The 23,474-nt window shown below is 54.1% G+C and overlaps 1 protein-coding gene and 1 long non-coding RNA gene across 2 annotated transcripts; one reads left to right on the top strand and one right to left on the bottom strand.

Annotated features, from left to right (window-relative positions):
• Nucleotides 1-1,940: 1,940 nt before the first annotated feature.
• Nucleotides 1,941-12,224, bottom strand: LOC144736014 (pre-mRNA splicing regulator USH1G-like). Its single transcript, XM_078618643.1, has 5 exons — nucleotides 11,040-12,224; nucleotides 7,292-7,550; nucleotides 6,304-6,629; nucleotides 5,639-5,848; nucleotides 1,941-3,847 (listed from the first exon to the last, which is right to left on the bottom strand). Exons 1-5 carry the CDS (start codon nucleotides 11,201-11,203, stop codon nucleotides 3,469-3,471), a joined length of 1,338 nt encoding a protein of 445 aa, XP_078474769.1. The 5' UTR covers nucleotides 11,204-12,224; the 3' UTR covers nucleotides 1,941-3,468.
• A 5,989-nt stretch (nucleotides 12,225-18,213) lies between these two features.
• On the top strand, nucleotides 18,214-23,266 carry LOC144735986 (uncharacterized). Its single transcript, XR_013588705.1, has 4 exons — nucleotides 18,214-18,370; nucleotides 21,285-21,469; nucleotides 22,757-22,931; nucleotides 23,174-23,266. It is a non-coding gene; the product is annotated as an uncharacterized LOC144735986 (long non-coding RNA).
• The last annotated feature ends 208 nt before the right edge of the window (nucleotides 23,267-23,474 follow it).

The raw sequence follows: 23,474 nt of genomic DNA, 5'->3' as shown, positions 1-23,474 counted from the left end.
GGGCCAACGGAGAACGGAGAACGGGCCTCGCCGGATACGTTCGGGTGTGCGCGCGGTGACATCAAAAGTCCGTACTGTGTGGTGTCTTCCGTGGCCGTCTAGAAAACGAGCCGTCGTGTTTCTCGCCCCGTAAAAAAAATTGTTTGTCGTGTGTCTTGCGGTGCGAGTTTAATTTTTTTCATCTCTTCCGGCCGATTCGGTCGTCTCGGAAGCAGCGGAGTTTCCGCTGGGCTCTTTTTTTTCTATTTAGCTTTTCAATGTTTTTATTTATTTTTTTATTTGAATTACGTCGGTGCCAATCGGTCTGAGTGCGAGAGTCGTTTGGGGAAACGGACGAGGATGGATATTGCTGCTGCACGCTCGCGCGCCGCTCCCGACAAAACTCAACCCTGACTTTTGGAACGGCGTAAACTACCCGGCTTCGACCGCCGCGCCGTCGTTCGGGCGCGACGTCCGACGTTTCTGCCGAGTGTTCCTCCGCCGCGTGTCGGCCGCGAAACGTCGGACGTTGTGCCGATGACGGGAACGCAGGAAGGCCTCGTCGAGCGCGCTGCTCGTAGCAGCGGATGCGTTCCTGGAAAATTTCGAGGACGCGCGTTAAGTGTGTTCTCGCAAACGGACGCTTGCAAATAAAAGTCCCACCGGTTGGCGAGGTGCGGTCGTCGCGGAGCCAAACGCCGTCGCGTTCGCGTGCCAACGACGTCTGCCACGACGTTTAATGCCGTCTCGTCGCGATTGACGAGTTCTCTAACTTCCAAAAATATGTGATGCGGTTTTGTTTTTTATATATATTTAATATATTTTTGAACGCGTTGGAGTTGCGTTTTTTTCTTTCTGTAGATTTCTTTTACGGTTGTTATTTTTTTCGTACGAGAGGAGAAATTATTTAGGCGAAGGTGGAAAATGTGTTTTTTACGCGCGGGCCCACCCCCAGAGTTTATACGAGGGATCAGAATGGCTCGCGTGGCACCGCGTGGCACCGCGCGTGGTTCCTCTCGGCGCGTGTGGCTGGCTCTTCTGCGTCTACCAAAAGAACGCACGCAGGCGCGCGCGAGCGAGCGACGCGTGTATATCGTGCACGGGTGTGCTGTATGGCCACCACAGGTGGTACCGTATCACACCCAACTCAACTACAATCTCATCGGGGACGTATCCATAAATATTTAGGTGCGCTGGGATCGCGATTCGCATACTCGCTTCGAATGTGAAAGCCAATTCGGTCTTCCTAATAAAGTCTGCCTTTCATTACACATTCACCTGAATCGCTGTGTGGTGATCATCCCCCTCCTGAGATGCTCCTTTTTACTCTTTAACCAGGACGAGGGGGTGGTGGTGTGGGGGAGGATTGGGTGCATGAGGCCTGCCTCTTTGATGATGCCACCGCTTGTTCCAATCGTATAGTAGCGTAGTGTAGCGTAGCGTGTGGTAGTGTAGTGTGTCGTCGCGTAGTGTATCGTAGTTTGTATGTATGTTGAACTTCTTGCACAACGTACGTAGCCAACCCAGCTAATTAGAGTGTATAGTAGTGTATTGTGTAGTGTAGTATATAGCATATAGAGTGTACTGTATGGTAGTGTGTATAATAGTACAGTAAAACCTTGGATTGCGAGCATAATTCGTTCCGGAAACGTGTTTGTAATCCAAAGCACTCGTATATCAGTGGTGATCACGTGACGCTCGGCAGACAAAGCCTATACGCGCACTACTCGTATTGCAAGATCTCGCTCGTTTATCAAATTAATATTTATTTTAAAAATGTGTTCGTCTTGCAAAACACTCGCAGACCAAGTTAATCGCAATCCAAGGTTTTACTTGTATACGTTTAATGCATAGTAATTAGCATTTAGAAATGTTGAACTTCTTTCACACCGTACGTAGCCAACCGTGCGAATCGGAGGTGCGGGGGGGGTGAAGAACAACAAACTTAAAACGCACAAAAATCAGTTGTGAAGGAAATTCGTTTTTAATTTACATTTAAAATTGCACAGCTTGCAGTACGCTTCCTAACATCGGAAGGAAAGAGCATTCCAGACGGCCGCAGGTCCGCAGCCGCACTGCGAGAATCTTAGCCGCGCTGATCGACGGGGGGGGGGGGGGGGGGGTACATTTGTTACTTGGCAACAGCACAGCGGTCTTGCTAACAATGTCTAACTTGAGCTTGCTCATTCGCAACCGTTAACCCATCGGGTATCAGCCGCTTCGACTGCCATGGTGTGTGCAGTGGATGCGGTTAGGGGTGGACCGTGCGCTTTGTGGCAGATCAAACCCCAGGCATCTCCTGCATGTGAAAGACCCAAAACAAGATCTCTTGGGTTCGATCTTGCGACCAAGCTCATGGGTCCATACTCTTTGTTTTTTTCGGTAAAGTCACGTAGGTAAAAAAATAAAATAAATTAAAACAACTCAATTAAATCACGACTTTTAACTGTGCTAAGTGATTTTGGCTGTAACGGTTCCACCTGAATACGGAAGCTTGTGTTGCCTCCGAAACGTCGTGATTTAATTTAATTTTCATTTATTTTATTTTTTTACCTACATGACTTTACCGAAAAAACCAGAGTATGAATCCTTGCAGTCATGAAAGCTTCAAATCTAGAGCTCATGGGTCCACCCTAATCCGCACCCACTGCACAAAGCATGCCAGGAGATGCGGACGATGCCTGATGCGCGAACGAAAAATGTCAAAAAAGAAACTCTCCAGTAGCGGTGCGTGGTGACTGTGGTCGTCCAGAACGGAGACCGGAGCAACAACGTATAAGGCGCGCAATGAACCCCTGTCCACAAATACAAAGGAGACGTCGCAGGGGCGGTACACACACCACTACCACTCCGCTGCTCGCGGTTCGCTGACTTGGCCACCCGAATGTGAAATCGTAAGTTGTTGTCTCTGCGTCTCCATCGGCCGTACGACCGAAGACGAAGAAGTGGATCGTCACGTTGCCTTTGGCGTGGCAACACGTGGGTAACTCCCGCCTTCAACACGTGACCAAGTGAGGAAGAGTAGGCCAAACACCCTGTAGAGGGGCTCTCCAGAGCTCTCTCTGGTGGAGGCCCCTCGCCTCTTCCCTCTGCGCCAGGGGCTTTCGAAGAAGAATCTACCGTTGGCACGTGGAGTGAAATGTCGGACGTCGCGCCGAATAAAATCGGCGCAACCCGGAAACACGACGGAGTGCTCACGACGACGTCGACGGCGACACGGCCGCCGCGGCATCGGCACGCGTTGTTGTTCGCCACGCTGGCTGGACGACGGCAAACCCAACGTAACGGAACGCGATGCACCCAACGCGGCCGCTGGAAAACCCAACGCGGCCGCTGGCGGGCGGCGGGGTCAGCACGACCACGGTGACGCGAACGGCGCTCGCAGCGGTGGCGGCCGCCGGGCACGAGCGTCCACGTTGGTCCCTCTCTCTCCTCTCTGTCCACTCCTCCTCTCTCTCCTCTCTGTCCGCTCCTCTCTCTCTCTCTCCGTCACAGCTTGGTGTCGCGAGCGACGCCCGCCGGCGTGGCCAGAGCCCTCCTGCGCTTGTCGACGGCCGCCATGACGCGCTTGCGGGGCCCCAGCGGCATGCCCAGGGTGGCGAGGTCGCCCTCGGAGCAGAGGAGCATCGCCTCGAGGTCGAGGCGCTCCCGACGGCACGCCGGCGCAAACTCCTCCGCGCCGGCCGACGCCAGGAAGGCGTCCAGAGGGCCGCAATCGTCGTCGTCGTCGCCGCCGCCGCCGCCACCGCCGTTGTCGTCCAGGCCCAGTTCCGCGTCCTCCCAGGGCATCTCTTCGCCGTCGCCCGAAGCCGGCTCGCCCTCCTCGTCCAGCATGTCCCACATGGCTTGCAGCGCCAGCGAGGACGAGCTTGTGGGCGGGAGACAGGGGCGGGGGGAAGGCAGTCGTCATTGGTGGATTTTTCTCCGGTCATACTGGTTTTTTATTTTTCCCACTCCACGTTTAGAATCGACGTCGCGCGTCCTAAGAGTGTTTGGCTCGGTTGGCAGCGTCACGGGGCGAAAGGAGTTGAACGTGCGTGTGCGCGGTGTCCGCTCGCTCTCGAATAGAGAGAGGCCGATAAGGAGCCGCAGACGAGCGGGAAAGGCAGCAGCAGCCATCCGTGAGCCACGGTGGCGAAATGTTTACTACCTCGTCTGGTATACAGGAGGTCGTGGGTTCGATCCCGACCCTGACGATGCCTGCTGCAGTATATTTGGAGTTTGCGTGTCTCTCTCATCATCATCACGGTGGCTAGGAGATGTTAACTACCTTGCCTGGTATACAGGAGGTCGTGGGTTTGATCCCGACCCTGACGCCTGTTCAAAATTTGGAGTTTGCTTTTCTCTCTCTCTCTCTCTTCCCGTGGTCGCGTGGATTTTTCTCCAGGTCCTCTGGTTTTTCCCCTCCACATTTAGAATCGACATCACTACGCGTTCAGACACCTGCTGTATATTTGGAGTTTGCGTGTCTCTCTCTGGTGAGATGTTAACTACCTCGCCTGGTATACAGGAGGTCGTGGGTTAGATCCCGAGCCAGACGCCTGCTGCTGTATATTTGGAGTCTGCGTCTCTCTCTCTCTCTCCCCGTAGTCGCGTGGATTGTTCTCCGGTTATTCCCCTCTACATTTAGAATGAAGCGCTTATGAGTATTCAGCTGCTATAAATGTCCACGTGATGATGATTATCCACTTCGTTGAGCTGTCATTTGTGATGACCAGGTCGCTTCTGACAAAGAGCTGCACAGATCTGTGGGGCCTTACCTGGTAAAATAACAAATAGTTTTAAATTTCCCGAGCTCTGCGGTCCTCTAGATATGAACCCTTTCCCGTTCCGAGACGTCTGCAAGTTGCAGGGTGGGGCGGGTGTCCGGTTCATCGCCGAATCTCGGAACGCGCGAGCGGTTCGCGTTGATGTTACTTGGAGAGACGTAGCGCAGAGAACCGTAACGACACGACCACCGCCACTCTACGACAGCCGGCGACAAACCGTGCCACACGCCCCTCCCGCGTGGCCTTGTGGGAGCCTCCGTCCCAATAAAGGTTTTTTTTTTTTTTCCACAATTCGGAAGAAAAACTGATGACGGTACAAGAAGACTGAACCCTCTCCATCATTCCGGCAGAGGTCGCAACCGGGTACCCGATACCCGTACCCTATCCGATACCCGGCTACCCGTACCTGGCTGGGTACGGGTAGCCGTTTGCGACCCTGGTGCGGCCGGGTACGGGTAGGCTGTGAGTCACCGGTGAGTAACCGTTTGTCACTCATTTCGGGTAGGGAACGGGTACCCGTACCCAGCCGGGTACGGGTACCCAGCCGGGTACGGGTACGGGTACCCATTTGCGACCCTGGTGCGGCCGGCTACGGGTAAGGAATCAAAACCCGTTTGCGACCTCTGCATTCCGTTGACGTACATGGTACGTCATCGGAATGGGAGAGCGTCACGTCACGGCTCCGGCTCAAGCGAGCCGTGGCTCAGAGCCGCCGCGTTTACCTGGAGCCAGCCCTGAGCCAGGGTCCTGGCCAGGCTCAGGCCTCCCAACGAGGCCCAGCCTGAGCCACGGCCGACCCCGAGCTCGCTACGTGCGGCCCGGCGTTTTTTGTGAATCGGAGAGGTGGCGGACCCCCCGTTTCGCGTCGCCGCCGCCGCCGCGCTCTTTACCCGCCGCCTTCCCGGTGTGCCGGCAGAGCGCCGGGTCGCTCCGCGGAGCCGGCTCCTGTCGCGGCGGAGGAGGAGGAGGAGGCCGGAGTCGCGTTGCGCTGGCCCCTCACGCTCTCCGAGTCCACGTTGTACGCTCCGCCGCTCAGGAAGTTGCGACGGAACACCATGTTGCCGAGCCCCGGGCGGTTAAACACCGACTCCTCGCTCGCGCTGCGGAGAGAAAGGGTGGCGGAGGGTGAACAGTACTATGAACTAAACTATGAACTAAACTATAAACTACTTTTATTTTAGTTTAAGGCTCCCAACCGAGTAGTAATAAGCGTCCTGGGCCATCAAAATCGTGTTGGGAATTTATAGCAACGGCCGAATACTCTGGGGATGGAGGAGGGGTGGGGGAGAGATGGAGGGAGGGATGGATGGAAGGGGGGGCCCATGTTATCACGCGCCGCTGTGTGACATCACTGCTCGATCTGCCCAAGTGGCCCCGCTGGTAAACAACAACAACAACAGCAGCAGCAGCAGCCATAATAAACACCCCCCACTGCGTCTGCACGGCGTCTCCAGACGCAGTCGCACTCGGGCAAGGGACCATCCCACCCCTGGGGGAAAACCGAGCGAGCGAGTGCGCTCCTCATGCGGCCGCTCCCTCCCCGCCCTCCCCTTACTCTTCTTCCGAGTGCGGCTCCTCGGGCAACGATCCTCCCGCCGCCTTCTCCCATCCGCCTCCGCTCTTCCCCAGCTCCTCGCCCATCTCGCCGTCGCCGCCGGCTTCCTTCTGCCCGCCGGCGCGCGACACCGTGCCGATCTTGAGCTTCGCCTGGATGCGCGCGAAGGTGCCGAAGGTTCCGAAGGTGCCGAAGCCCCGGCGCGAGCCGACGGCCGGCGCGGCCGCCCGGCCCTGGGTCCCGGAAGCCGCCGCCGCGGTTCGCTCCATGCGCTTCTGGTGCTTCTCCTGCAGCTTCGTGGTCTCGCCGACGCGCTTCTCCGCTTCCTGCGCGGCGAGATACGCGGGAGGGTGCAGAGTCAACGATCGCGCGTCGCTTGCCGTCGCGACGACCCGCCACGCGGCCGTCTCCCCGAGCAGTGGTCCAGGCCGCCACCGTCGCGCGCATCCTCATTTCGGCGCGATGTCTGACGTTTCGCTCGGCACCCTCGGAGCTTCGGGAACGGATTTGGCATCGCCGCTGAAACAGCGCGTGGCCAGGGTCCCTGGCGGCGATGGCGTTTTCACGCCGAACCGGTTACAAATGTCGGCCACTCTTATTGGCAGTGCGCCACCGCTGCTCACTCTTAAACACAAAGATCATCTCCCACGTGTAGCCTGTAACAGGCTGTTGGGGCAAGTGCTGTTAGCGAGCACCTATGAAGGCCAGAACGGTACACGAGGGGGTGGGTGGCCAGCATCACGCCCGGCCACCTTTGTCTGCCCGGTGGCGATGTTTTAACGCACCGCACCAGGTACTCATTTGAGGCTGAGTCGACCTAGAGGAGGCCCAGGACCGGCTCAAATAATCGTCAGCGATGTTGGCGGAAATCGAACTCGGGTCGCCGGGTTCGTAGCGCAGCGTGCTGACCGCTACACCACCCTCCGGCACACACACACGTACACGCACACACACTTACACACGCACACACACACACGCGCGCACTCACCCGCCGCGCCTTTTCCTTGGCGCGCGTGACTCCGCGTGGGTCCTTGCGCCCCTTGTCGGCAATGGCGGCGTCGAGCAGCGCCACGCAGTCCGAGTTGGCACGCAGCGCCGCCAGCTCCAGCGCCGAGTGGAAGTTGTTGTCCAGGGCCCAGAGGCCTGCGTCCATGTCGGCCAGGAAGGCCACGCACTCCAGGTGGCCCGCGCCCGCCGCCAGGTGCAGCGCCGAGTTGCCCCACAGGTCCGTGCGCTCGGGGTCTCCGCTGACGCACGCACGCACGCGTCGTCGTCGTCGTTATTGGCGCTGCTGCTGCGCTAATAACGTCGGTGAAAGCTGCCACAAGCGCCCGTGTGCGCTAATAACGTCGACACAGCAAAGAGTTCAAGGCTTAGTAGTAGGTTTTTACCCTTTAAAACTGGTACAAAACTGACACCTTTATTCAAGGCATCATGTTTGCAATAACCACAACACAAGTAGTCAAAAAAGCAAACAAAAAGAAGCAACTCTGATAATGATAATGATATGCACTGTCCTTGAAGTTGATTGGTCCACACCCGAGACGGCTTTCTTTAGAGCCTAGTCCCCATTGGTGTTGGACCAGATGACAAGGCTGTCGCTCAGGAGGGTCCTGCCAGGTGTTTCGTAGTGGCGAGGGCGACGTTTGCTCGCGTGTGGGATTCCTAGGGTTAAACCCCTTTCCCATTCCGATGACGTACTCACACTCTGACGTACGTGTACGTCATCGGGTTTCCTTCCGATTCCATTCCGACGACGTACCGTGTACATCATCGGAACGGAATGTGAAGAAAAAACCAGGTAATTTTACCTGCACGTCTTTAGATTGGAAGACGTACCGAGGCTCCCACAAGGCCACGCTGGAGGGGCGTGTGGCACAGTTTGGCGCCAGCTGTCGTAGAGAGCGGCGGTCGTGTCGCTACGGTTCTCTGCGGTGAGTAACGACGCCTTTCTAAATGACATTAACGCCGAGCCGCTGGCGCGCGTTCCGAGATTCGGCGGTGAACGGGACGCCCCACACCCTGCAACTTGCAGATGTCTCGGAAACGGGAGAGGGTTAAGGAATGTCCCCGTGATTTTTCATCATTTGTGATGTTTTGGCTTTTACCAGTTACACTGTGTGAGGTGTGTTTGTTTTAGCTATGGGAAGAAACTGGGTCATCTGGAGGGAACCCATGCAGAACAGGAGGAGAGTGAGAAAATACAAACTCCACTCTCCCACTCTGCAGAACAGGAGGAGAGAGAGATCATACAAACTCCACTCACTCACATTCACTTACTCACACTCTGCAGAACTGGGAGAGATCGTACAAACTCCACTCACTCTGCAGAACAGAGACACGCAAAGAGAGAGAGACACGCAAACTCCAAATATACAGCAGGCATCGTCAGGGTCGGGATCGACCCCACGATCTCCTGCATACCAGGCGAGGTAGTTAACATCTCCTAGCCACCGTGATGATGATGAGAGAGAGAGAGACACGCAAACTCCAAATATACAGCAGTTATCGTCAGGGTCGGGATCGAACCCACGACCTCCTGCATACCAGGCGAGGTAGTTAACATCTCCTAGTCACCGTGATGATGATAAGAGAGAGAGACACGCAAACTCCAAATATACAGCAGGCCTCGGGATCGGGACCGAACCCACGACCTCCTGTACACCAGGCGAGATAGTTAACATCTCCTAGCCACCGTGATGATGAGAGAGAGAGAGAGACACGCAAACTCCAAATATACAGCAGGCATCGTCAGGGTCTGGATCGAACCCACGACCTCCTGTGTACCTGGCGAGGTAGTTAACATCTCCTAGCCACCGTGGCGCCTTCTGCGAGAGCGAGTGGAACGTGTGTGGATGCAGAGGCGCGTTACAAGTCGACATTAATGCATCATCTCATGAGATGGACAGAGGCAAGTGGCGTGCAGGTCCAGCCAAGCTGTAGCTTATGTTGGGCTCACGGGATGCCCAGTGCCGGATGAAGCTAGGTGCGGGGCCTCTAGCATGATGTTATAAAGGGGCCCTAAATATAACAAAAAAGTTCATATTAAAACACGTGAATGTTTTTGCTTGCACCGTAAATAATTGTATTTTTTCATTTGCTATACAGCCAGATAATACGACAAATCCCTACCTTAAACACCCGGTCGTTCATTAAAGTCGAAGGACAGTATAGGACTATAGTAATAGAGCAAGTGCAGAATCACTGAACCGGAATTGATAGCTTGAAAGCATTTAGCGTGGGGCCCTTGAAAGTGCGGGCCCGTCGCATTTGCTACTTTTGCTACGAGGTGAACCCGGCACTGGGGATGCCCGCTATCATGTATGTGCACGTAGTTACATGTACACATTCGTCCACTGCTGGATGAGGACCTGCCTCCTCCACCATGCGGTCTCGTCGGATCTCGTAAGCTGTGACGCGATGGTGGTGATGGTGGTGATGGTGGTGGTGATGGTGGTGATGGTGGTGGTGATGGTGGTGGTGGTGATGGTGGTGATGGTGGTGATGGTGGTGGTGATGGTGGTGGTGGTGGTGATGGTGGTGATGGTGGTGGTGATGGTGGTGATGGTGGTGGTGATGGTGGTGGTGGTGGTGATGGTGGTGATGGTGGTGATGGTGGTGGTGATGGTGGTGGTGATGGTGGTGGTGATGGTGGTGGTGATGGTGGTGATGGTGGTGATGGTGGTGGTGATGGTGGTGGTGATGGTGGTGGTGATGATGGTGGTGATGGTGGTGGTGATCACAGTGTCGATCTGGTGCCGCGTCGATGCTGATACCGCGATGAAGACGATGACGTGGCGGCTAATGTTGCCGCAGTGGCGGTGATGATGCCGATGGTGGCACCACGGTAATGACGACGACGATGGTGGTGGTGATGATGTTGTGACCAATGCCACAATGATGATGACGATGGTGGTGATGATGTTGTGACCAATGCCACAATGATGATGATGATGGTGGTGGTGGTGGTGAAGATGATGATGATGATGTTGTGACCAATGACACAGTGATGATGGTGGTAATGATGATGTTGTGACCAATGGCACAGTGATGATGGTGATGGTGGTGATGATGATGATGATGTTGTGACCAATGCCGCAATGATGATGATGATGGTAGTGATGATGTTGCAAATAATGACACAATGATGATGGTGATGATGATGATGTTGCGACCGATGCCACAATGATGATGAGATGATGGTGGTGGTGATGATGGTGTTGTGACCAATGCCACAGTGATGGTGATGATGATGGTGGTGATGATGATGATGCGACCAATGCCACAGTGATGATGATGAGATGATGGTGGTGGTGATGATGGTGTTGTGACCAATGCCATAGTGATGGTGATGATGATGGTGGTGGTGATGATGATGATGTTGTGACCAATGACACAATGATGATGACGATGGTGGTGATGATGTTGCGACTAATGACACAATGATGATGATGGTGGTGATGGTGATGATGGTAGTGAAGATGATGATGATGTTGTGACCAATGACACAATGATGATGATGATGATGGTGGTGGTGATGATGATGATGTTGTGACCAATGGCACAGTGATGATGACGATGGTGATGATGATGTTGCGACTAATGACACAATGATGATGATGGTCATGATGATGATGTTGTGACAAATGCCACAATGATGATAATGATGGTGATGATGATGATGTTGCCACCGATGCCACCGTGACGACGGTGACGACGTTGGCGACGCCACTCACCCACGGCTGACGCACAGACGCAGGGCCTCGAGGTGTCCCCGCGAGGCTGCCATGAGGGTCGGGCTGAGGCCCTCTGCGTCCGGGGTGTTGAGGTCACGGCGGGTCGCCTCCTTCAGCGGCTCCAGAAAGCCATCGCGGGCCGCGTTGTGGAATCGCACGGCCATCGTGGCCTCTGCCACCACCAGCCACCAACCAACCACCACCCAACCACTAACTTTCACCACCACTCAACCACCAAGTCTCACCACCAACCAACCAACTGCCACCACCACCCAACCATCAACCACCAGCTCCCACCACCACCCAACCACCAAGTCTCACCACCAACCAACCAACTCCCACCACCACCCAACCATCAACCAACCAACCACCACCCAACCACTACCCAACCAATCACCACCAACAACAACAACGACCACAAGCGCCACCACCGCCACCACGAGAACGGATGGCAGCGCTGAGTTGTGCCGGTTGTGGAGTCTCTTGTCCGTGGGGTGGTGGTGGTGGTAGAACGACGGAGCGAGTCGCCTCCCCGCCGTTCGCGACCCTTCCCCACCCACCCCTCCTTCTCGTCACCCTCAAACGCCCAACAAAAACACTAACGGATTTATTAATTCGTATTTTGTTGTTTTTTTACCGAATTAAAAAAAAGTTTTTTACGCTAACCAATTCTTATTCTTCTTCATCTTTCGTATGGCATCGTAAAAAGCGACGTTTTTTTCAATTTTGTTTTAATCCACTCAAAACCTCGCACGACCGCTCCCGCGTTCGAACCGATGGAAACTTCTCGACCGCAACGCTCGCGGGCTCCAAAGGTCGCCCCCCTCTAATCGCGCGCTCGCACAAAAGACAAAGATCCCCCGTGCAGCCTTCGGCAGGTTGGGGGAGAGGGGCAAGTGCCGTCGAGGAGCGAGTAGCACCTGCGAAGGCCGGCAACCCTCCGATCGTGTTTCGTTTGTTGGGCAGCTTTGGGGGGGAAAGAGCTTTATTGCTCATCGGATTCCTCCTCCAGTGTGATTAAAGATTCTGATGTGGGTTGGGTGGCCAGCACCACGCCCGGCCGACCTGGTCTGCCCACGGTGCCGATGTTCTGTGCACACGGCACCAGGTGCTCATTGAAGGCCGAGCTGACCTAGGGGCGGCCCAGAACCGATATTTCCCATCGCCGGTGTTGGTCGTGGAGCGGGAGACGAACTCTGTCGGGTTCGCCTGGGCACCGCAGCGCCGTGCGCTAACCGCTGCGCCACCGCTCTTCACGCGCGCGCGCGCGCGTGGCCACGTCAGCCACGCGCGCCTCGTTCGTTTTAAGTGAACCCCGCCTCGCCCCCCCCCACCTCTCCATCCGTGGCACATCGTGGTGGTGGTGTCGCTGCAATCCACACTGCGTCAAAGCACATCACTGGAGCGGATGGGGAACGTTTGCATTCGTTTAGGGGCCGTCCATCCTATTAGGTTTTTTTTCAGGAAAAAAACGTAGGTAAAAAAATAATAATTAAATAAAATAATAAATGAAAATAACTCAATTAAATCACGACGTTTCGGAGGCAACACAAGTCTCCGTCTTCAGGTGGGACCGTCACCTTGCAGCATCTGGCTACGGGCCGTCCATAAATGACGTCACGCACCTGGGGAGGGGGGGGGGTCAGACATTTGTGACGATGTGTGACGTGGGGGGGGGTTGAGAAATGTGATGTCACATCAAAATGCGCAACTTTAAATAAATATAGACAACACGTTCTACTTAATTAAATCGACTTTTTAATAAATGTTTTCTCCTACAACATCAGAGTTCAGCGCCACATTAAATACGCACTACAATGACAATAGTTTAAAGCGATTTGAAGCATGTTTTATTTGGGGGGGGGGGCAGAGCTTTGTGACGTCATATTTGGGGGGGGGGTCTGACTTTTGTGACGCCGTGTGACGAGGGGGGGGGGGTCAAAAATCGTCCAAAATCGCGTGACGTCATTTATGGACGGCCCCTTATGACGATCGTGAAGAACACAATGAAAACTGTTGCTTTTCACAATGCCATGCGAAAGAAGAAGAGGAGTAAGAATCACCCTCCTCGTCTGGTATGACACCTGCTGTATTATTGGAGTTTGCGTGTCTCTCTGTACAGAACGAGGATACAAGATGCTGCAAGGTGACACTGACGGCTGCTCTGAGCTGCTTCCAGTGTTCAGGGGCCTGCTCAAGGCGCGGCTCCGGCTGGAGCACGCCATGTACCACACACGTGCCGGTGATGTGCACGTCTTCTTCGAACGCTGGGGAGCCGGACAAGCCCCTCTCTGCACCAGCGTGGACTGCACCCTCGTGTTCACCTTCTGAAGCGCTCGCTCGTCACCGTGGCGTGCGCGATGACCACCACCACCACAACCACCACAACCACCACCATAACCACCACCACCATCACCACAACCACCATCACCACCACCACCACAACCACCACGTGGCTTTTCTTTCGTGTTGTGCGCGGTGCTTTTAGCGCCACAGCGCGTGGATTTGTAGCGTTGATTTGTGTTGCTGGTGACTTTGTGTGTTTCATATCGGAATCGCCTCCAGTGCTGTTGCTGCTGGCGGCAATAAAAGTTGTTTAAAAGTCAAAAGTCTCTCTCTCGATGTCTCTCTACCCTCGTGGTCGCATGGATTTTCTCCGGGACCTCCGGGTTTTCCCTGCCACGTTTTAGAATCAACGTCGCGCGTTTAGACAGCATTTGTCTGCTGCTAAAAGCTCTCCGTCATGAAGCCTCCTTTGCCAGTACCAAAACAGACTAATAGGGGTTTTCCCCTTTTTTCTGGCAACAAAACTGACACCTTTTGCAAGGATTTATGTTCACGTTAACCACAATACTTGCAGTCAAATGCGTCATCTGGTCAAACACCATGAGACTAGGCTCTAAGAAAAGCTGTCTCTGGTGTGGACCAATCAGTTTCAAGGACAATGCATAAATTATCAGAGTATTGTTTTTTGTTTGCATTTGACTGCAAGTATTGTGGTTAATGTGAACATGATTCCTTGCAAAAGGTGTCAGTTTTGTTGTCAGAAAAAATAGGAAAACCCCTATTAGTAAGAGCTCTACGGCTTAGTGGGACTTACCTGGTTAAATAAAAAAAAAATAGACGTAATAAAATAGTATTCTCCATATTCTGTGGGTCTTTCGATAAAGTCACGTAGATAGGTTCAAATAAAATGAGAAAATAACCAAAAACTACGACGGGTTTTTTTTTAATGGTGACCGCTTGTGTTGCGATCGAAACGTAGTTTTTTGTTATTTCGTTATTTTCTTTGATCCTATCTACGTGACTTTACCGAAAGACCCAAAGAATATCAATTCCTGCAGTCACGAAAGCTTTCAGTCAAGAAATAGTATTATACTGGTAGGAACCTCCTGGTTACACCAGCCCACAGGGGATTATTGTGTCCGTCGTGCAGGGAGGGGCTGGGTGGGGAGGGAGGGGCTGGGTAGGGAGGGAGGGGCTGGGTCGGGAGGGGTGGGTGGGGAGGGGCTGGGTGGGGCTGGGTGGGGAGGGGCTGGGTGGGGCTGGGTGGGGAGGGGCTGGGTGAGGCTGGCTGGGGGATTGGAGGGGTGGGCTGGGTGGGGAGGGGCTGGTCACCCGTGGTGCCCTTATAAAACTCAACGTTTCACCTACTCACGCCGGCTTGTGCCCGCCACTCACAGTCGGGCATAATTGCGGAATACACCACGCCCTGGCCGTTGACCCTGGCCATTGACCGAGCAACCCAACGTTCCTACCAGCTCCCTCCGCAGGACAATGTGTTCAGCGCGTGAACACTTACAGCAGCAGATAACGTATGCTGCCCTTCTCCCCGCACCTACGATTAGCGCGGTTGGCTACGTACGGTGCGAAAGAAGTTCTACAGGAGAGTCGCCTCGAGTTGTCGTGGGGTGGCCAGGGGGTCACCCCGCACAGAACCCTCCCTCCCCTCCTCGTGGCTACCCAGGAGCCGGAGGTCATCGTCGTTGGGTCAACGACGATCGAACGACGCCGTCGTCGCGTTGACGCGCGAGGGATGCATTGCAGCCCGTCCGCCCTTTGGACCTGCGGGTCGTGGTGGTGGTGGTGGTGGGTGGGTGGTTGTGGCTTTGCTGTTAATAAAGTGAGCCCAGTTTTATTGTTCGAGCAGAATTGCACCTGGGCGGGGAGTTTATTGCGGGGGTCTCGTGGGTTGGGTGGGAGGTAATGGCAGCGAATACACTCTGCCGTATGATAAGCGTGTAACTTAGTCAACTTTTTTGTTCCTTCTTGTTATGACGATGGGTTTTGTTGTATGTGAGTCGTGTGTGCGGTGATTCTGTGCGTCGCTGTGGGTTTGGACGCCGAGGCTTGGCGTACAAGTATGCAAAGTATGATCTGTGTTTTGATTTAGTGTGCTGATCTTAAAGGTGCATTGAAAAATGTTGATACTCTGACTGATGCTCCTACTGTTGTGGAGTGACTCATGCAGCCAGCTATGGCTGCAGAGTTTGGTGGTACATGTTGTTTACGTCATTTCTTGTGAAAATTCGGCCACAGTTCCTGTGACCTGCACTGTTTCATTGCTTTTATGGCTTTATTTTGGTGATTTTCGAAAAGTTTTTTGGTTTGGCCATGTTTGTTTGTTGTAGTACGGAGTTAGACTGATGGCCTTAATCTAAGTTGTCTTGTGGTTGTTGTTGTTGTTTGACTTGCATCCCACTGGGATATTTGCACAGGGTTGGTGTACGGTGACTTTTCTGCAATATTTTGCTGTCTTTTCTTGGATTTTCTGTTTGCACATAGTCACTTCAAGATGTTTTCTTGTTCATGTGTTTTTGTTTGTTGCGGTTGCACCCGATTCAAGAGCCGAATGGCTCACAGGGCTATACCTAATAAATGAACTTTTTTTTTTAACAAGAAGACAGCGTGGAAACTAAAACTAAACACGTGTTTTGTTTTGTTCTAACAGGTAAAGGTCCCACGGGCTAAGCCGCTTCGTTTATCAGAAGCGACCTCGCCAAGAAGGATAGCCCCAGTGAAGTGGCTTATCGCGTGGACATTTATAGCATTACGGACATTCTAAACGTGGAGGTACAAACCGGAGGACCCGGAGAAAAATCCACGCGACCACGGGAGGAGAGAGACACGCAAACTCCATATATACAGCAGCAGGCGTCAGGGTCGGGGTAGAACCCACGACCTCCTGTACACCAGGCGAGGTAGTTAACATCTCACCACGGAGAGACACGCAAACTCCAAATATACAGCAGCAGGCGTCAGGGTCGGGATCGGAATCGAACCCACGACCTCCTGTACACCAGGCGAGGTAGTTAACATCTCGCCAACCACGGCGCCCAATGTGGTGGACAGGCGAGGTTGGCAAATGAAGCGTCGCTCCTCCGCCCTCCGTTGTTGCTGGAGGACGACTGCCTCCAACTGCCCAGTAGCGTCCTTCACGAGCCTCCTCCACTGAGGCCGATCTTGACACCGCTGGTACCAGTCATCGGCAAGTCCACTCAGCTCCACATCCTCCTGTACCACATCAGCTCCATCTCCTCTCCAGCCCGTGCCGTGTCCGTTTAGCCCCCTTCTATGGGGCCAAACAGAAGCTGCTTGGGCATGCGGTGGCTGGGCACACACGCACGCACACACAACGCGTGACGCACTCTAAAGAGGACGCTTCAAAACCGAGTCGGCTAAGATCTATCTCCACTGCTGGATGGAGGTCTCCCCCCCGCTCCCCGCTCCCCCACCCCCCAACGCCTCGGAGCCTTCAAAATTTCCACGCTCATTTGGAAGCAACGTTTCGACTTTGCGTGCTTTTACGGTCACCACCTAAGTGTTGACAATAATTTGGGATTACGACGAGAAGGGCGGGGTGGGGGTGGGGGGTGACGGGTTTGCCGGTCGAAGCTCAGACTCGGGGTGACTCGGCGGGGTGACTCGGCGGGGTGACCCATCGTCCCCTGCCTTGCTCCGAGTCAAGCAGCCGCGATATTCACGACCGCGTGGGCGAGAGAGAGAGATGCGTGGGACTTCGGCTCAGGTTGGCTACGGGCAGGTGAATCACACAAAACGAACAGGATTTTTTTTTAAACGAAACAATAAAATGCTTTAACCGTATTCGTATAAAAAATAAGTCCGAAGTCTTGAGTTTAAGATGAGTTCAAGGTGGACGAGAATGAGTGGGTGGGTGAGTGGGTTTGTGGGTGAGTGGGTTTGTGGGTGAGTGAATGTGTGGGTGAATGGGTGTGTGGGTGGGTTTGTGGGTGAGTGGGTGAGTGGGTTTGTGGGTGAGTGGGTGAGTGAATGGGTGTGTGGGTGAGTGGGTGTGTGGGTGAGTGGGTGAGTGGGTTTGTGGGTGAGCGGTTATGTGGGTGAGTATGTAGGTGAGTAGGTATGTGGGTGAGTGGTTATGTGGGTGGATGAGTGCGTAGGTATGTGAGTGGGTGAGTAGGTGGGTGGGTATGCGAGTGGGTGAGTTGGTTGGTGGGTGAGTGGGTGGGGTGTGTGGGTGAGTGGGTGGGGTGTGTATGTGAGTGGGTTGTGGGTGAGTGAGTGGGTGTGGTGTGTAGGTAAGTGGGTGAGTGGGTGAGTAGGTGGGTGGGTATGTGAGTGTGTGGGGTGTGTGGGTGAGTGGGTTTGTGGGTGAGTGGGTGGGTGAGTAGGTGGGTGGGTATGTGGGTGAGTAGGTGAGTGTGTGGGGTGAGTGAGTGAGTGAGTGGGTGGGGTGAGTGGGTGAGTGTGTGGGTGAGTGTGCGGGGTGTGTGGGTGAGTGGATATGTAAGTGGTTAACGAGAGTAGCCACCCTTCCGATAGTTGCCTATCGAGTATCCCATGACGAAAGAGATGTATGCACATGTTTTGAACTTCTTTCGCACCGTACGAAGCCCACCGCGCTCATCGGAAACAAATCGACGTCGACCGTGGCGAGGTGTTCGGTAACATCGGTGTCCATCGTGTGCTCGAGTCCTCGCTTGCAACATCAACGCCGTGCGGTCAACCGCAACTGAGATCCGGGTACGAATCAACGCCGGCCACCCGAACACCAAGACATCGCAACCGATGGACCGTCCGTCCGTGCCAAACGCGGTCAGGTCAAACTCGGCCACGTGGTAACCCAACGACCACTTCGACGGCACCCCCCCAACCCCACCCACCACCACCCCACACTTCGACGGCCACCTTATCAGCGAACTGGGCTAGGATTCAAACCGGCGACCTCTGAACCATGAGGCAATTGCGGCGACCCTATAAGCCGCTCACGGAGTACAGTAGGCACACAGCGCGCGAGAGGAGCGCTGGCGGTGAGGGCGATGGGACCGAGGCTCGTGTGAATACGCGCAAAGGTAAAGATGAACAACAACAAACAAACAACCCACGACGCTGCGTCGCTCACCGGGTACAGCGTCGGGAGGACGGCCACGGCATCGGGCGGGGCGCGTCCCAAGCCGCTGTCGGGCTCGGGTCACGGTCTCGTCGAGAGGGGAGCGTGCGTCTCGGGTTGTGCCGCTGGCAGAGAGGTCACGGGGATGGGGAGGGAAGGGCTGGCGAGCGAGGCGAGATCGGGCGGCTGGCAAGCGCTGGTAGAAGTGCGCTCTTAAGCCTCGATTGAAAACTCGGGTTTTTAAAGCTGTTGGTTTTTTCTGTGTGTTCGCTTTGCTGTACTTCCTCCGATGTACGTTGAAGTTCTTTCGCATCGTACGTAGCCAACCGCGCTAATCGGATGTGCGGGGGTGAAGGACAACAACACTAAACACACAACAACAACGACAACAACAACACGCAGTTCTAAAAAAAATTGCTTTCAATCTCGACGAATTCAAAGTTGGACCGCTCCAGCGGCTTTCTCGTATCGGATGGAAGAGCGTTCCAGACGGCCAGAGAAGCGCGTCCTGAAGCACGCGATGTGGTGGCCGCCGTCTTTGTTCGACGTCTGAGCCAAAGGCCACTTGCGTGATGATGGTTCACGCTTCTTGCCGAGATCAGCTCGAGTAGGGTGCGATTCAAGTTCAACATAAACGCGTACGATGACTCCGTACGCTGTTTGCACCGGTAGCCGAGTGGACAACGAAGATGTTGGTGATCATCACGGGGAGCTGTCGAGGCGTTACGCGTCTCGTCGCACTTGGAGAGTCGTACAAACCTGGGAGGGGCCGTGGGGCCTTGAGAGCAGGTCACGTCAGGAATGGCAGTGGAAACATTGTAACTCACACACGGGTTCAGATTTAAAGTTTTCGTGGCTGCAGGGATTCATATTCTTGGTTCTTTCGGTGAAGTCACGTAGAAGGGAAGTAATAAAATAATACAAATATAACATAATAAAATAAAATTCTCACGACGTTTCGGCCACAACGCAAGCAGCCGTCCTCAGGTGAAGAACAGAGCTGGGACGCTGTCTTTCCGACAGCCCTGTTCTTCACCTGAGGACGGCTGCTTGCGTTGTGGCCGAAACGTCGTGAGAATTTCATTTTATTGCTTTATTTTTATTCTTTTGTTATTTCCCTTCTGCGTCACACACAGGTATCCATGATAGAGGGTTTTTTTGGGTTAGATCGCGTAAATACGAATGTGTCGTTAAACCCGCCACCACCCGACACAACCAATGAGTGAGGTTTGTCACGTGATCAGTCAGACAGCCAAAAACTCTGGCTCTCCGCCTGATGATGCCCGTTGTAATTACCGGCAAAACGTCGTACTCGAATTGTAAATGTTGTGGATTTTATTCTCTAACACACAACCGGTGCACACAACTGGAAAATCACGGAGACTTTTTGTTATCCGACGGACGACGCGTAGACCACGACGCGTTCAGAGATCATCAAACGAGAGGTCACCCGGGGAGGCTGCGTCACGGGTGTCCCGTGGAGGTGTTGAGGTTAATTATTTTAAATTGTTTTAAATTGTTTCGCTGTCTCCCCGACAGACCTGGTCTTCACCTGAGGACGGCTGCTTGCGTTGTGGCCGAAACGTCGTGATAATTATTTTATTATGTTTTAATTGTATTATTTTATTATTTCCCTTCTACGTGACTTTACCGAAAGAACCAAGAAGATGTTTCACAGTCGTTTTAAAATCCCATGGATTATTCTTTTTTGTATTGTAGAAAGTTACATAGCCGGTGTATGTCTCGGTTAGGAGTCGCGTTTGCAATGACTGTCCTAAACATATCTCCAATGTTTAGTATTACGCTAACAAGATAATTCGTGCCAATTTACGAAATGTCATTTTACGGGTCTTTTTTCATCGAAGAACGCATCCCTTTCGTAAAAATCGTGGAGTGCCTCTATTATTTATTTCTTCAAAGTTTTGCTGGCTGGCTGGGCGGCCATGCGCGCAGAGGAGGTACGTGGGTAGGGGGGCGACTGGTGGCATATGCGTCTGGGTGGGAGGGGGGGCTAGGGGTTGTCACGCACGCGAGGGGGACACCCAGGGGCAGGGAGGTAGGGACGCTGGGGGTCGGACCGTCATCCAACGACGGATACCTTCACTGCGTTATTTTTTTTAAGTTTTGCTGGCTGGCTGGCTGGCTGATTTGATATCCTGGCGTGGCAATTGAAACGGTGCAAGCTCCTTAAACCCCCCCCACCCCACCCCCACCCACTGCCTCTGTCCACCCATCAGTATAAAGAAGTTCACCCCCAGTCAAAGGTGTGGGGGTCACCCGCGAGCATTACGATTTGAGCGATCTGATTTTAGGGCTTAAGAGGTTTGGTCATCCTTCGCCTCGTCTCCTCGGTCGGGAGATCACTCGGTTACCTCTGCTGCCACCCATCGCCTGGAACTGCCTTCCCCCAGACATCCGCGCTGTCAGCTCCCCGCAACTGTGCAAGTCCACACCCTTAACCTTTCCCCCATTCCATTGACGTACGCGGACATCGGTAAAAGGGCCACGCAGCAGGTGTCCGTGGCGCAGTTATTACGCCGGCTATCGTAGGGTGGCGGCGGTCGTGTCGCTACGGTTCTCTGCGGTGAGTAACGACGTCTTTTAAAACAAACCGCGGCGCTGCTGTCTCCTGCGCCTCTCTGAAAAATGTTTGAATGCCGAACCGCTCGCGGCATTCCGAGATTCGGCGGCGGCGGCGGCGAATGGGACGCCCACCCAACCTACGACTCCCTGCAGACGTATCGGAACGGGAAAGGAGGGTTAAGAGAGTTTTCTCCACCGAGCCACTCGCCCACCTCGGTTCAAGTGTCAGCTGTAATCGTTGTGAACCCCCCTCCCCCCCTCCCCGCTATCTCTGACCCTAACCACCCCGACAGTTCGAGCTGCATTGCCGAGCGCACCGCACCGGTGGCCGAAGCATCGAGAGGGACGGACTGCTTCGGGCGATTCTGCACCGGCTGACGGCAGAAGCTGGTGCAGCGTGGGGCACCACCTGAGGCTTGCCGAGCCTTGGGGCCTGGCTGCACCGGTGCACGCACGGGCCAAACGCGACCCACGCGAGGTGCGTATGTTGAACTTCTTTCGCACCGCACGTAGCCAACCACGCGCTAAAGTACTTTTAAAAACGAAACTGTTTTTATTTTAACAGGCAAGGTCCACTGGAACTGTGTAACTCTTTTTGCCGAAGCGACCTGGCCAGAAATGAGAGCTCAACGTAGTGGGCTTACCACGTGGAAATTGATAGCAGCCAAATACTCTAAGACGCATGTTGATTCAGGGCAAAACCCAAAGTAGCCCGGAGAAAAATCCACGAAACAGTCTGCCTCAGCAGCAGACCACGCTTTCCCACCTGATGACGGACGCTTGTGTTGCGCCCGAAACGTCGTGATTTATTTTAGTTATTTTCATTTTCTTTTCATTAATATTATTATTTCTATTTTTCATCTACGTGACTTTACCGAAAGCACCAACGAGTATGGATCATTGCAGTCACGAAAACTTCAAATCTAGAATAAACCTAGTAAACTTAGAAATATAATGCAATACAACACACAGAGAGTCGGCTAACGTAACAGTCAACACCCTACCTGGTTCATCATGGGACCTCCTTTGCCAGTACCAAAATATACTAATAGGGTTTTTCCCCTTTTTTTCTAGCAACAAAAACTGACACCTTTTGCAAGGAATCATGCTTACATTAACCACAATACTTGCAGTCAAATGCAAACAAAAAACAATACTCTGATAATGTATGCATTGTCTTTGAAACTGATTGGTCCACACCAGAGACAACTTTCTTTAGAGCCTAGTCTCATATGGTGTTCGACCAGAAGACCCTACCTGGTTGATTACGTTCTTCAAAATATTGCTAAATTTGAGAGAGACAAAACACAGACACGGAGACACACAGACAGACAGCGAAGCACAGAGTGATAACACAGAGACACACAGAGAGACACACACCACCCGACAACTAGGAAGGGTTGTCACGTAAACAAAACGTGGCCAATCCGTCACTCATACAGCACACCGGTGTGTTGGAGAACCAAGCCACAACATTTACAATCAGAGTACAAGATTTTATTATCGATTATATTGGTCGCGAAAGTCGAGTTTTCCTGGAATTGCGTCGGAATTGAATGGCACACCACACCAAGAGCTAAGAGTACACTCACCGATGTGTGTGCGTGCGTGTGTGCGTGCGCGTGTGTGTGTGTGCGTGTCTGTGCGTGTGTGCATGCGTGTATGTGCGTGTGTGCGTGTCTGCGTGTGCGTGCGTGTGCGCGTGTCTGTGTGTGCCTGTGTGCCTGTGTGCGTGTGTGCGTGTGTGTGCGCACCACCCCTACAGGAGACTTGCTGGTCAAGGTGAAGGCGCGTGGTGGGGGGGCAGGAAGAAAACCAGGCTGGGCTACTCACCCCGAGAACTCCGTCGTCTTCTGAGAGTCGCTGGGGGGGGGGGGGGCCATGCCGGTCACCGAGTGCGGAGATCACATGACAATGACGGCAGCATGCGGACACCAGACGTACGCACACGCATGCACGCACGCGGGTGTCTGGTACTTGTAACTGGCTAGAATCAGTGGGTGTCTGGTACTTGTGGGGACTGGATCAGTGGGTGTCTGGTACTTGTGGCTGGCTAACTGGCTCGGGAAGGCATTTTGTTGGCCCGTGTGCTGCACCCACGCACCAGATGCCCCTCCTCCTCCTCCCCACAACGCGGCCATCTGGGGTTTCACCACCTTGTCTCTGTTCCTCGTGCCCACAGCAGCGATAACTCTGCACCAGAGTCCACCGTGAACAAAGGCGCCGCCGCCGCCACCACCGCCGCCACCACCGCCGCCACCACCGCCGCCACCACCGCCACCACCACCACCACCGCCGCCACCGCCGCCACGACCACCAACAACGCCACCGCCGCCGCCACCACCACCACCACCGCCGCGACCACCAACACCGCCACCGCCGCCGCCACCACCACCACCACCGCCGCCACCGCCGCCGCCGCCACCACCACCACCACCGCCACCACCACTAACACCACCACCGCCGCCGCCGCCACCACCACC

This window comes from Lampetra planeri, chromosome 58 (assembly GCF_965212315.1).
Source record: "Lampetra planeri chromosome 58, kcLamPlan1.2.h2, whole genome shotgun sequence".
NCBI lineage: Eukaryota > Metazoa > Chordata > Hyperoartia > Petromyzontiformes > Petromyzontidae > Lampetra > Lampetra planeri.
The sequence above is the reverse complement of the archived record's forward strand: the minus strand, read 5'-3'. Positions and strand labels throughout refer to the sequence as shown.